The sequence below is a fragment of the Trichechus manatus genome, unplaced genomic scaffold (genome assembly GCF_000243295.1).
Source record: "Trichechus manatus latirostris isolate Lorelei unplaced genomic scaffold, TriManLat1.0 scaffold00194, whole genome shotgun sequence".
Classification (NCBI taxonomy): Eukaryota; Metazoa; Chordata; class Mammalia; order Sirenia; family Trichechidae; genus Trichechus; species Trichechus manatus.
Genome location: NW_004444130.1, coordinates 3,230,122 through 3,244,759, shown reverse-complemented (window position 1 = coordinate 3,244,759; position 14,638 = coordinate 3,230,122). Strand labels below are relative to the sequence as shown.

The 14,638-nt window shown below is 54.8% G+C and overlaps 1 protein-coding gene across 1 annotated transcript; it reads left to right on the top strand.

Moving 5' to 3' along the window:
* The first annotated feature begins 1,041 nt into the window (after positions 1-1,041).
* Positions 1,042-14,438, top strand: BCAR1 (BCAR1 scaffold protein, Cas family member). The gene is made up of 6 exons (XM_004387822.3): positions 1,042-1,599; positions 7,565-7,726; positions 7,935-8,051; positions 8,909-10,006; positions 10,765-10,854; positions 13,698-14,438. The coding sequence occupies exons 1-6, from the start codon at positions 1,057-1,059 to the stop codon at positions 14,208-14,210; spliced, it is 2,523 nt and encodes an 840-aa protein (XP_004387879.1). The 5' UTR covers positions 1,042-1,056; the 3' UTR covers positions 14,211-14,438.
* Positions 14,439-14,638: the final 200 nt, after the last annotated feature.

Here is a 14,638-nt window from a genome sequence, read left to right as displayed (position 1 = left end):
CATTTAATTCTAGGAGCGTTTTTGTCAATTCCTCAAATCCTGCTGGCATTTTTATTTAATTGTGATGAGTTTATTAAGTAAGCTTGAGTGAATTGACTTTTTACAGAGTTAAGTCATCCCTCCACGAACATGGTACATTTTTCCACTTACCATGTTTTCCGTTGAATCCTTTGAGAGATGTGAAATGTTTTCTCTTCTGAGGTCTAATGCAGTCTTTGATTAATTTCTTGGTGCCTTACCGCTCTTGTTGTTATGTGTGATGTCTTTTTTGTGACATTTCTCATCAGTTATTCTTTCTTCTTGTTTGTTGGGTTTTCTCTGTAGATGATCGTCTAGTCTGCGAGTGATGGCTGTTTTGGCCTCATCTTTCTCTGTCTGTCTCTCTCATTTTGTTCCTCTTGGCTGATTGCACTGGCCAAGACAGCAGGACTGCGTGAGCTGGAGCAGAGAGAGTATGTACCCTGTTTTCTTCTCAACCTTAAAGGGAAGGTATATGAAGTTTCTCTGTTAGCAATTGATTTTTTGGTAGATGGACTTTATCAAGTTAAGGAAGTTCCTTCTCTTCTTCTTTTTCTTTTTTCAGCATTTTTGTCCTAAGAAGTTACTGACTTTCGCCAGCTGCTTTTCTTGCATCTCTTGAGATAATCATTTGTGTTTTCTCTTTCAGCGTAGTGGCTGTGATTCTCATTACCGCCGCTCTACTGATGCTGGCCCAGGCTGTGTGTGACTTGGGGAGTGGTTTTTAAGATCATCTTGAGTGTCCTCCCTGCAGTGCTGGTGGTGACAGCAGTTGGGAGGCTCAGTTGAGAAAAACTCCAGGATCAGCTAGGCCTTTCCAGTGGTGGGCGGTGGGGGAAAACGTGCTGGGACCGTGCCAAAGCTGGACACGTCCCTGTCAGGGTGGGATGGGAGCAGGCAGTGCCACTGAGCCCACTGGGAAGTACTCCTGCCCTCACCCCCGCCTGTGTCCTTTCTCCCCAGAATGTGCTGGCCAAAGCCCTCTATGACAACGTGGCTGAGTCCCCAGACGAGCTCTCCTTCCGCAAGGGCGACATCATGACGGTGCTGGAGCGGGACACGCAGGGGCTGGATGGCTGGTGGCTCTGCTCACTGCATGGACGCCAAGGCATCGTGCCCGGGAACCGCCTCAAGATCCTGGTGGGCATGTATGACAAGAAGCCAGCGGGGGCTGGCTCTGGCCCGCCCACCACCCCGGCCCAGCCTGGCCTCCATGCCCCCGTAGTGCCCCCGGCCTCCCAGTACACACCCATGCTCCCCGCCACGTACCAGCCCCCGCCCGATAGTGTCTACTTGGTGCCCACCCCGGGCAAGGCTCAGCACGGCCTCTACCAAGCCCCTGGGCCCAGCCCACAGTTCCAGTCACCCCCGGCCAAGCAGACGTCCACGTTCTCAAAGCAAACTCCCCATCACCCATTTCCCAGCTCGGCCCCAGACCTCTACCAGGTGCCCCCAGGGCCTGGCAGCCCTGCCCAGGACATTTACCAGGTGCCCCCTTCAGCTGGAATGGGGCATGACATCTACCAGGTTCCTCCATCCATGGACACGCGCAGCTGGGAGGGGACAAAGCCACCAGCGAAGGTAGGGTTGCCTGGCATGGACATGGAGAAGTGTGGTACTTTCTGGGTGGCTAGGCTGGGCTTGGCAGGTGAAGCCAGAGCAGCAGGCGAGGGGCAGATCCCCAAGGCACCTGGCAGCCCAGCAAAGAGCAGATCTGTCCAGAGCGCGGAGGGTTTTGCATGGGAGTGATCTGCCCAATTCCGTATCTCAGTAAAATCATTCTGACCTCAGAGTGGAGGATGCAGCAGGACATAGAGGGACCAAGGCTGGGACAGGGAGCCCAGGAAAGGGAGGGCTCAATATGAGGGAGTATTAGAGAGGTACTTGATGGAGAGAAATCAAGTATGGAGAGCGGTGTATCAGTTCAGCCAGGAAATCAAGTTTGGAGGTGAGCGATCTAGGATTGACATGGCACCTGCCATCCTCATGGTCCAGAATGGCTGCCTTCTGGCCAACAGGAAAAGGAGGAAGGGATGAAGGAGGATGCACCCTTTCTTTAAAGATGCTTCCAGGGAGTTACGTATGATGCCTCTTCCATCCCATTGACCAGAATTTAAGTCCATGGCCCACCTAGCTGCAAGGGAATCTGAGAAATGGAGCCTGTATTTCCAGTAGCCACAGGCCTCATTAATAGGGATGCCATCATAAAAAAGAAGGGACACAGGCTCTTAGGGGACCCTAGTTGCTAGTCCTGGTGGTCATGCAGGCCGAGGGGCCCGTGGCGGGGGGGTCAGCCCCATGAGCTCGGGGCTTCCTGGAAGTCATCTGGGTTTCTGTGTCAGCCACCTTGGATGGGGGTTGAGCACACCTTCTGGCCACCCTGGCTCCATAGGCTCCCAGCCCTTCTCCACTTTGGGGATATGTGGGTGGGCCAGTGGGTACCTGCAGAGTGGCCTGTCATGGCTCCCAGACAGTGAGGAGGATGCTGCCTGTGGAATTGCCAGAGTAGGGTCACCCTGAGAGAGACTGGTTCCAGCCCCTCATGGGCTGTTGCCAACCAGATGCTGGGCCTGGGACAAGACTTCAGGCTCTGAGCCCAGCACCCTCAGTTCTACACAGCCTGCACCTCCCCACCAAGTCCATCTTCCTATAGGAAGGAGGGAGGACTGAAGAGGGACACACAGTGCTTGGCCTTCCAGCTGCCCTGGGCTGAGTCAGGAGCAATCTTTTCTCGCCTTTGGAGTGTGTCTTCCCTTGCCCAAGCCCCTTCAAGAGTGGAGAGTGGAGTTTCCTGAAGCCCAGAGGAGGTGTCCCACGGACTTTGAGGATAAAGTTGCCACACTCAACTCTCCCCATCTCCTCCAAGCCTGATCTCCCATTACAGCTGCACCTAAGAGGCCCCAGGACCCATCTCCATACCACCAATAGGGGCCCTGACAGCCAGGCCAGCCCAGCTTCTGGGGACATCACTCCACAGAGGGGCCAGGGGGCTCTGGTGAGAGAGGCCAGGTGGTGAGCACAGCAGCTGGCCCCTAGGGGAAGCAACCCAGGCCTGGCTGGGATCTACTTTTGGAGCCCTAGGCCTTAGCCTCGTGTTTTTGCCATGTCTAGTCTAGAGCTGCCTTTGTTTGGGAACACAGTGGCTTAGTGGACAGTGGACAGTCTTCCCACAGTACTGAGCCTCTGTACTCTTGGAGCCAGCCAAGGGCTGAGGCGGGAGCCCAGCTCTTGCCAACAGGGCAGTGGGCAGTGTCACTCCGCCCCTGCCCACAGGGAGGAGCTTAGCACCCTGGAGACCTGGCCAGTGGTCATTGTAGGCCAAGGGCAGGGCTGCATGGACTCTGGCCCCAAGCCTGGCTACTAGGGTACCTTGGGTCACTGGCTCCTACTTCCTGCCCCGCGTGCTCCTTCAGCCACTTGGCCAGAGGTGGGCAGATCTGGGACACCCCAACGTAGGGCTGTTCCCCCGCCAGCTTTGGGGAAGGAGCAGGCCCTGCCAGGGGGAGCAGCTGTCCTGTGAGAAGGCGGCTGGGAGTAGTGCCTGGCCAGGGAGCCTTGGGACAGGCCATAGTCCATTGCCCTCCTCACTCACACACTCACACGGCCCACGCTTTGCACACACTGCAGGGAGGCACACCCTTTTCCTTGCAACAAAGCTTGTCCTGGTGCAAGTGTGAGGCTGTCCCTGCAGACTTCAGCCTGGAGGGTAGTGAGAGCCAAGATCCAGCGCAGGAAGCAGCAGCGAGATCCTCAGGCCCCGTCTCTGGGGCCTTGAGCCTGTGTTTTGGCAGCTGGTTCTGTTGCCCTCCCGCAGGAGGGGCCTGCTCTCACACAGCATCAGGGGCACACCTGGCTGCACTGGGCTCCCTGGGGGAGCTGCCCACAGCCTTGTCCCCAGAGCCCCAACCTGGCTGGGAAGCTGGCCCACGAGGGACAGACAGCCCTGTGTCCTAGGGCCTGGTTGCCCTCCCCTTAGGAACCTCATTGCCCCTGCCCAGGGCAGCCTTGGTCACATCTACTTTTATTTTATGGTCACAGAAACAGTGCTTGTTTGTCATAGAAAATGCATAGTGTATAAAAACGCCCAGAGATGAAATTCCCTGATGTGGAGGTAATCAGTGGGAAGTTTTGACGTTATTTTATCTTGCATATTGTTTATTCATCTATCCCACATACATTTGCGTTTTACTGTTGTAAATTCTGCATCAGACATCAGAAGCATTTTCCTGGGTTATTAAAACTTCTCCTTAAGCCTGACTGTACTTCCCCCCTCCCCCAGTTTTGCTGCGTGGCCCCCTCCCCTGGTGGTGGTCACTGGGCAGTTTCTGGTTGCTTGTATCTTTACTACAAGCAGCATGACAATAAATATCTTGGTGTCTACCTCTGCCCACCCTTCCAGGTTGTGCCTTCAGAGACTCACTCCCTCCCCCTTAGATGTCTGGGAAACTGAGGCTCCTGCCTCCAGGACTGAGTCGAGGGAGGGACCCAGGAAGCCAAGAGGGCGAGTGACAAGGCCAGGTGGCCAGGAGGGGTCGGGCTCTTGAAGCCCCAAGTGGGGTCTGTCTGGGTGCCGAGTGGCCTGCGGGGCTGGAGGGAAAGGGCTCAGGGCCTCACCAGTGACTCTAAGACTCTTGGGCTGGGGTGGAGGCCCCTCATGTGCAGGTGGGACACCCAGAGGGGGAGCCGTTTTTGTGAGGTCACTCTTGGGGGTGCTTTTGGGTCAGGGGTTGCAGCTGTGCCAGGGAGTAGGGGAGACCACACAGTGTGTGCTAGGCTCTGTCCCTCCCGAGTTTCACCCTGTTCACCCTGGGAAGCTTCTCTCCTCCCCAGCTTCCTGTGTGCCAGGCTCTGCCCTTGGCTGGAAGTCACCCAGGGAGCTTGGGAAGGGGAGGTGTGCTCCAGTTATGGGGGGGCACAGGGCCCATTCCAGACTCCTCCGGTGCCTGTTCACAGAGCACTGGCCATTAGCTGGGTCAGGTATGATTTCACATTAGATTAGATGGCCATGGTGGACTCCCACGGTGCTCCTGTGCGTCCAGAGCTGCTGTTATCCCAGTTTCCCAAGGCTTCCAGGTGGTGAGGTGGGGTGTGCCCTAGCGAGGTCTGACTCTGAGGGTCCAGCTTCAGAGTAGGGCTGGGTCCTGTGGGCAATGTCCATTTTGCAGAGTGGGGGACCAGCAGCTGGGCAGCCTAGAGGCAGGTCAGGGTCCCCAGGACAAAATGCAGCTGCGAGCTGGCAGGTCCAGGAAGCCCCCACTGCTGCCTCCACCCCCTTCCCTCTCTGGGCCCTGCCCTGTCCTGGTGGGATCTTGGGAATCTTTAGCTTCACTTCTCACTCCCTTGAGGCTGCAGTGTTTTTCTTGCAGACCTGATGGGGGAGGCAGAGGGAGAGAGCAGGCCCTGGCCCTGCTGGGTCCCTGCCTGCCTGGGGTCTGTGTGTGTGTGTCTGTGGTCTTTGCGTGTGCATGGTGGTGTGTCTCATGCCTAGTGTTGTGTATGTTGCCTCTGTCTCAGTGTGTCTGTGTTGCGTGAGGGGGTGGGGTCTTGTGTTGGGGTCTGTGTCTCTGACCTGTTCCCTCTTCCCACTGCAACCACCACTCTGGCCTTTAGGTCCTGCTAATGGGGCCACAGGTGCAGAGCAGGGTGGCCTGGGATTAGCAGGCTTAGCAGCTCTCAGGAGAGTTGCTTCCCTGTCCAGCTTTTCCCTGTCAGTGGCTGGCTTACTTTTTTTTTTTTTAACCGAAAGACATTTGTTGGCAAGTGCGGCTGCTTGCTGTCACCTGTCTCAATCAGCCGTCTGACCAGGCCAGGGGCCCAGCTCCTTGCCCTCTCCCGGCCCCATCTGGCTACTCACAGACATGGTTGGGAGGGTTAGCACCCCCTTCCTGGGGCTGGGTCCTGGCTGACCTGCTGCTGGCATCAGGGTGCTCTGCCTGACCCTTGGGGCTCAGTCCCCCACTTGTCTTAAGGGAAGCTAGCTGGGTCTGGAGACAAAGCCTCAGGCCTTGCCTCAAGGCCCCGCCAACCTGCCACGTCCCGCCAATCCCCGCTGCCGCCCCGCTGTTGGCAAGTTCTAGCGTCTAAAAATAGCTCTGGAGGAGACTCAAGTCTGGGGCGCTAGGAGGGAGATGAGTCTGGAGAGGCAGCGGCAGGCTTGCCTCGCAGACACTGGGGGTGGGGTGTGGTGGGCAGGAAGACCCAGCTGGAGGCTGCTCCCTGAGCTGCTGAGGTCCCATAATGGAGCCCCTGCCTGGTTTCCCTACCAGAGGCTGCGGGGGCCCAGTGTCACCCTGGCCCTGTGCTGCCCTGAGGTGTGCTGCGGGAGGGGTAAGGCATGTGTCAGCAGGAGCTCTGCCAAGCCTCAGGAAAGTGCTGCTGCCCATGCTTCGGGGGAGGGAAGGCAATTCTGCTGCTGCTCTTGGGGTGCCCCACGTGGGCATAGGCAGCCTACACCCTCACAGCGTGCAGAGCTGGCTGCGATCGGTGCCCTGCGGGATGTTTTTGGGGAGGGCTCAAGTCAACCCTGCCCCAGATGTCCTGTCCTCTTTGATTAGGGAACAAAAGGCCCTTCTTTCTGAGGAGAGCTGAACAGGGAACTGTGTGGGGGAGGCATGCCCTGAGCTGCTAGAAAGTCCTCTGGTCTCCCTCTCCCCACTGGGTAATGATGCCTGCAGGGAAGAGGGCTGCCTGCAGGGATGCCCACAGAGAAGGGGGCTGCCGAGCATGACCGCACCCCTTCCAGGCTGGGTACCACTGTGAGGGGCAGCGTGGTCCTGGGCGGGGCTCTCTGAACCTCTTGGGGGGCTGTGAGCACCCCAGAGCAGGCACCACCAACCACGCTCACACCTGCTGCATGGCACCAGGGCTTCACCAATGAAGCCAGGCCAGGGTAAGAACACCCAGGGAGGGATGAGGAGGGGGCTGGCTCCTTTAGACCAGCAGTGCACCACTATGGCCTTATCTTTCGGCCTGCCCTAAGGTGGCTGTGTAGGTGCAGGGACAGGAGGCAGGGGTCTTCTAGTTGTGACACCCCACACCCGTCCTCCATCTGTCCAAGCACTAGCCCCAAGGTCTTGGGGGTCCTTGGGGTGCATCCCATCCAGTTCAGCAGCCCCTGTGTGGGTGTGGGGGTGTTGCAGGCCCTGACTGTCGAGATCTCCTTCAGGCCACCTTCAGGGACAGGGTAGGCTCCTCAGGGTCCAGTTGGGCACCTGCACCTCTCTCTGTCCCCAGAGTGCGAAGGCAGCTGCTGGGCCCTGTGGTCAGGTTGTCTATTGCCGGCAGGCCTTCCTAGGAGGGAGCTGCCAAAGTCAAGGCCTCGGCCTCTCACCCTGCTGGTCCTCCTTCCTGTCAGTCCACATCCCATCTTCCTCTGTGAACCCGTCCTTGTTACCCAGCTCATAGAGTCCCTCCCTGCCACCTTTGTGTGCCTCGTCCATCTTAGAAGCAGATGACTTCCAGGGGTGAGGGGTCTCCCTGAGGCCTTGCATGTGGTCAGGGGCCATTCAAAGGTAGGTGGTGATGGTCGGTTTGTCTGTACCCCCAGGTGGTGGTGCCCACCCGTGTGGGGCAGGGCTATGTGTATGAGCCCTCCCAGCCAGAGCAGGACGAGTACGACATCCCGCGCCACTTGCTGGCCCCAGGGCCCCAGGACATCTATGACGTGCCCCCTGTGCGAGGGCTGCTTCCCAGCCAGTATGGCCAGGAGGTAGGTGGTCGGAGTGGGGAGGTGCAGGATGGCCCGCCAGAGCTTCTGCTGGCCCTTGCTCAGGGAGCTGACCTTTCTAGCCCTGGCCAGGGCTGGTGGACCAGCTTCCATAGCTCGGGGTCCTAGGCTGGGTGCTGTGGGGTTTCACTCTTCTCATCCCACCCCAACAGCCTTGGTACCTGTATCACTGAACGTTTTCTGCCTCCAGGTGTATGACACGCCCCCCATGGCCGTCAAGGGCCCCAATGGCCGGGACCCATCACTGGATGTGTATGACGTGCCCCCCAGCGTGGAGAAGGGCCTGCTACCACCCAGCCACCACTTGGTGAGCAGCTGACTGCTGGGTACCCCTCCTCCCCCAGGCCCTGGGCCCTGGAGTATGTGTGCGTGTTTCCAGTTTGTGACTGGGTGTATGCACAGGACTGGGGACTGATGTCTCTGCAGGGCTGGGGGCATAAAGAAACCTGACTGCAGACCCTGGCTCTGCCCTTACTTGCTCTGTCACAGGTGTGGAAATTGAACTCACTTCTGAGCCTTAGTTTCTTTATCATTAAAATGGGCCATTTTAGGACCTTCAGCAGGTTGTTGAGAGGATCACACAGGATATATCAGGAAGGTGACCACAGTATTTATCATACAAACTAGGATGATATGGAGTGAAAGGGGCATGACTAATATGTGGGGGCAACTGACACAAACCAGGATTGTCCTGGGCAAACTGGGGCAAGGTTACCCTGGATGTAATATAACACACAAATAGCTTAGTTGAGTACCTGCCAGAGTTGAAGTTCCATAAGCGATGGTGGTGATGATGAACAGTCGTGGTGGTGATGATAGTGATGGTTGTGGTGGTGAAGATAGGTAGCTAAACTCTCACTGCTTACAGTTGCCCAGTTACGTGAGTTAGTTTATTTAATCCTTGCAACAAATTTGTGAAGGAGTTAATCACCATCTTATAAATGAGCAAACAGGCACAGAGAAGTAAAGTCACTTGCCTTAGATCACACAGCTCATAAGCAGTGAAGCCAGGATCTTGACCCCAAGTCATCTGGCTCTTATCCGTTGTGGATAGGAACCATGACGAGTTTGTGTACCAGGCTGTGTCTGTGTGGCTGGGTCCCGCCCTTAAGCTCTGGGGTGGGCAGATAGGCATGCAGCCATGACCACCGCTTGGCCCCCTAGGTGTACGATGTTCCTCCGTCGGTGAGCAAGGATGTGCCTGATGGTGCACTGCTGCGCGAGGAGACGTACGACGTGCCCCCTGCTTTCGCCAAGGCCAAACCCTTTGACCCAACCCGCCACCCACTGGTTCTTACTGCACCCCCTCCGGACCCGCCACCTGCCGAGGATGTGTACGATGTGCCCCCGCCTGCTCCTGACCTCTATGACGTGCCTCCCGGCCTGCGGCGGCCTGGTCCTGGCATTCTCTATGATGTGCCCCGTGAGAGGGTACTCCCACCCGAGGTGGCCGACGGCACTGTAGCTGACGACGGTGTGTATGCAGTCCCTCCCCCAGCTGAGCGTGAGGCCCCGGCTGATGCCAAGCGCCTGTCAGCCTCTAGCACGGGCAGTACGCGAAGCAGCCAGTCGGCGTCTTCCCTGGAGACGGCGGTGCCAGGCCGGGAGCCACTGGAGCTGGAGGTCGCCGTGGAGGCTCTGGCCCGACTGCAGCAGAGTGTGAGCACCACTGTGGCCCACCTCCTGGACCTGGTGGGCAGCACAGGTGGGGGTGGGGGCTGGCGTGGCACCTCCGAGCCTCAGGAACCCCCCGTGCAAGACCTGCGAGCTGCTGTGGCTGCCGTCCAAGGGGCTGTGCATGAGCTGCTGGAGTTCGCCCATAGTGCCGTCGGCAATGCTGCCCACACTTCTGACCGTACCCTGCATGCCAAGCTCAGTCGGCAACTGCAGAAGATGGAGGATGTGCACCAGACACTGGCGGCACACAGCCAGGCCCTCGACGGTGGCCGGGGAGGCTCGGGGGCCACTCCTGAGGACCTGGACCGCCTGGTGGCCTGCTCACGGGCCGTGCCCGAGGACGCCAAGCAGCTAGCCTCCTTCTTGCATGGCAATGCCTCGCTGCTCTTCAGAAGGACCAAGGCCCCTGCCCCGGGGCCTGAGGGGGGTGGCCCCTTGCATCCCAACCCTGCTGACAAGGCCTGCAGCATCCAGTCGCGGCCTCTGCCCTCACCCCCCAAGTTTACCTCCCAGGACTCGCCAGATGGGCAGTATGAGAACAGCGAGGGGGGCTGGATGGAAGATTATGACTACGTCCACCTGCAGGTGGGTGGCTACCTGGCCTCTTGGGAAGCAGCCTACTGCCCCTTTCTGGGCTCCGGCTTTGCCATCTCTATCTTGGGCACCCTGGTGTTCTCCCCTTAAACACACAGGACTGTTGTGGCTAGAGGGGATCTGGCCAGAGCAGGGCTCAGGCACTGGGTGGGGCTGGCAAGTCCTGCACCTTCCTCACTGTGACCTGCCAGGCTAGATGGGGGCCCCAGGAAGGCTGTCCCTCTCCTCCGCTCATCTGGGTCCTGCAGTGTCTGCCAGGACTGTCTTCTGAGCACCTCCTGGGCCTGGAGTACTCCAGTGACCAGGCAGAGTGGCCCCGTTTCATCCTGGGGAGATATTCATAGTAAACAGAGATCATTTATAGCATGGGTGGTGGGAAGGTGGAGTGGGCTCAGAGACGTAGGTGCCAGCCATGTGAACAAAAGTCCTGGAGAAGAGTCCAGGCTGACAGGAGGCAGGCCCGGGCAGCCAGGCCTTGTAGGCTGAGGGCAGGGGGTTGGATTTGACTCTGGGTGGGGAGGACTGGCCGTGGCCATGTGGAGTGTGCATCGTCTGCGTGGATGCCCAACCTCTTCTGGCTGGCAGAAGCCAGTACTAGCAATTTAGGGAAGCGCCCCGACCCAGTCCTGGTGACCGGCGTGTGCATGCAGTGCCACCTGGTGGCCGCTCACTCTCACTGCGCCCACCAGGCCTGGTTTCTGGTTCTGAAAGGGAGGCCCTGCCTCAGCCAATTCTTGTCTCTTCCCCAGGGGAAGGAGGAGTTTGAGAAGACGCAGAAGGAGCTGCTGGAGAAGGACAGCATCGTGCGGCAGGGGAAAGGCCAGCTGGAACTGCAGCAGGTGAGGCCCTGGCCCAGCTAGGGAGACCCCCAACCAGTTCTCCCAGCCTCCTCACCAGTCAGTGGGAACCCAGTTGCCCCTGCCTCCACAGCCGAGCCTAGTCTCCAAGGGCCCGCACCCTCAGCTAGCTACCCCTCACCTCATGGGCCTTCTCTGTCTTTTTGTTTGGTTTATTTTCAATTATTATCAGCAGAATCATTATAGACCTTTTAGAGAGTACAGAAAAATGTACAAAAGGGTGAGTTCCGCCCCTGCTCCTCTCTGGGCATCTCTCCGGAGTTTGATATGATGCTTTGTGAGCAGGTACACTTGCTTGTATCTCAAGTGGTTTTCCATGGCATTAAACATGCTTCATAAATTGTTTTTAAAGGCCACATAACGTCCATTGTGGTATGTTTACATTGTACCCATTTTTCCTTATTATCAGTAATAATCCTGTGTTGATCTGCCTACGTAGAATTTTCTCCAAATACCAAGGGAGTTTTATTCTGATGATGGAGATAATTAGAATATAGTATAGCACAAAGTAAACACAGAAGTCACCCATATAGTTTTCCTCACCCACCTTCCCCCTGGCATGTAGAAGGATGGCAGAGAAGAAGGGAGCCCCCGCCCGCCCTGAGACTGGGACAAGAAAGCATGCTCTAAGCTGTATCTCCCCAGCTGTGAAGTGGGGAGTGTAGTTAGTTGTCCACCTCATAGGGTTGATGAGTAAATTAATTTAATCATCTGAAATACTTAGAAAGTGCCTGGCACATAGGAAACACTCAGTAAAGAAATATGTGTTAGTAATTTAAAAATACATGTATATAAAATTTTCATTGTTTGAGAAATGGACTTACACAAGTGAACATCTGAAAACCTCTCCTAAATGTTTGATTATATTGTTTGAGTAAATTCTTACAGTAGAATATTGTGTAGCTGTTAAGAACGACAAAAAAAAAAGGCCCACCAGAGTTGTTTTTTTTCTTTTCTTTGAGTGTATTCTCTTACTGGACAAGGGAATGGAGCAGTGATTAGACAGCAAGTAGCTGTCCAAGTGGAAAAGTCAGAGGTTTTAAGTGTTAGTTGGGGACCATGGGGGCGATGGTTTGGCTATTTAACGACTCAATGCTTGCACCTTCAGTAGACCTGAACAAGTCCTTCCCTACCTAGGTTTAGACATGCTAGACATGGCTGGTCACTGCCACTCACTCCCCTGGTTCAAACCAGCTCTGGTGAGAACACAGCATTCCCCTAGGTTCTCCTAGGCAAGGGCTGCTGTTAGTGGAGATTTTTCCTTTTACCAAATGCTTTTATAGATGCTCACTGACATGAAAAAAATTAATGACATATTGTTAGGTGATAGAAGTAGTCTACAAAATATTATATATACACCCTCTCCTCACTTATCAACATGGTTAGGTCCCAAAGACCAGGTCGTTAATGCGAAATCGGTGTTATGTGAAAATGGAGGATGACAACATCATTATGTAACTGCCAAACCACTGAGAATCATGGCCCAGCCAAGCTGACACATAACTTTAACCATCACAGCCAGCGTTACTCTCGCTTTACACCTCTGCATTCATTACTGCCAGCTGTGGGTCGTTAATGTGCATAACAGTTGGATAGTAGATTTTTTTTACTATTGTCATAAATGCAAAACGTTGGATAACGAGATAGTCGATAAGTGAGGAAAAGGTGTAGTGTGTTTTCATTTTGCTAAGTAAAAAGGAAATGGGAGTGCTCATACTTAAAGAAAATGTCTTGAAGAATGTTCATCAAATTTTTTGTGTCTGAGTTTATTTTCTGAATATTTTATAAACACCACATGCCTTATTTTTCCCTTTGTTGGAAATTTTTATTATGGAAATTTTCATACATTTATAAAACAGGAGAAAATAGTGAAATGACCCCCCAGTTACCTCTCATCCAGCTTCAGCCATTATCAGTACAATAGGCAGTCCTGTTTCATCTAACCACCCCCCCTTATCAATTATTCTGAAGCAAATTAAGACATTATATCATTTCATCTGGAAATACTTTAGTACGTAGTTCTAAAAGATAATTTACCAGAATTTTAACAGATGTTATTTCCAGGTGCATGAGGTTACAAATGATTTTTCTTTTTTCTGCTGTGGTATATATGAATCTTTTTTATGATGTCCATGTTGCTTTTAAGTTACTTTTGAACTAAGTTTTTGTTTTTTTTAACTTTTCATTTTGGAATATTTACAGATTCACAGGAAATTGTAAAGATTGTTCAGGGATGTCCTGTGTACCCTTCACCCAGTCTCCCCAGTGGCTACATCTTATGTACCTGTAGTACAATATCAAAACCAGGATATTAATATCTATTCCCTGGGTGGTGCAAGTGGTTAACACACTCTGCTGCTACCTGGAAGTTGGAGGTTTGAGCCCACCCAGAGGTGCTTCAGAAGAAAGGCCTGGCTATCTACATCCAAAAAAATCAGCCATTGAAAACCCTTCGGAGCACAGTTCTACTCTGACACACATGGGGTCACCCAATAGCAAATGGTGGTACTGGTTAACTCCTAGCAACCACTAAATTTGTTCTTAATCTCTAATTTTGTCATTTCAAGAGTGTTATATAAATGGAATCATACAGTACGTGATCTTTTAAGACTGGTGAAAAGTTAATTTAGAAAAGAGCCTCTAAAGTGCTAACAGCAGTTGATACTCCCACCAGTAGCACCTATTTCACCACAGCTGTGTTGACTATTATTACTTGTTTAGAAAAAACTTTTACCAGTTTGCGCAGGGGAAACACTCTCTAGGTGTAGCTTTTACGCTGCTTTCTGAGAGCCTAATCTCACTCATGCTTTCCTGTGCTGCCACAGCTGAAGCAGTTTGAGCGACTGGAGCAGGAGGTATCACGGCCCATTGACCACGACCTGGCCAACTGGACACCCACCCAGCCCCTGGTCCCGGGGCGGACGGGCGGCCTAGGGCCCTCAGACCGGCAGCTGCTGCTCTTCTACCTGGAGCAGTGCGAGGCGAACCTGACCACGCTGACCAATGCAGTCGATGCCTTCTTCACCGCCGTGGCCACCAACCAGCCACCCAGGATCTTTGTGGCACACAGCAAGTTTGTCATCCTCAGTGCCCACAAGCTGGTGTTCATTGGGGACACGCTTTCTCGGCAGGCCAAGGCAGCCGATGTGCGTAGCCAGGTGACCCACTACAGCAACCTGCTGTGCGACCTCCTGCGCGGCATTGTGGCCACCACCAAGGCTGCTGCCCTGCAGTACCCGTCACCCGCTGCCGCCCAAGATATGGTGGACAGGGTCAAGGAGCTGGGCCACAGCACCCAACAGTTCCGCCGGGTTCTGGGCCAGTTGGCAGCTGCCTGAGAACAGATGACGAGAGGGTGGCAGGGGAAGGGCAGCAGTGGTCCGAGCTACTCTAGTCATCATCCTGAGAGTTGCTATGCTGCAGGCTGGGGACAGGCAGCCCCAGCTCTGCTTGGGCCCAGTGCCCCCGACTGCCCAGGGATGTGTACATATTTATGACAGGGTAAGGTGTAGGACAGTACCTACTCAGAGGAGCTGAGCCCAGGAGCAAGGCTGGTGGTTTACCCCGAGTGCTGTTGCCCTGACAGTGAGAACCCAGGTAGCTGCATACACAGGGCCGGGCCAGGGGTGTGGCAGGTCCCTCAGTCCACAGGACCTTGTGTGAACCCTGGGATGACCCTAGCCCTGTGCCATGTCCCCTGACAGGGAAAATGCAGCTTGGTGTGTTTCTTCTCTCCACCAGGAGAAAACCCTAAAGAACTATTTTT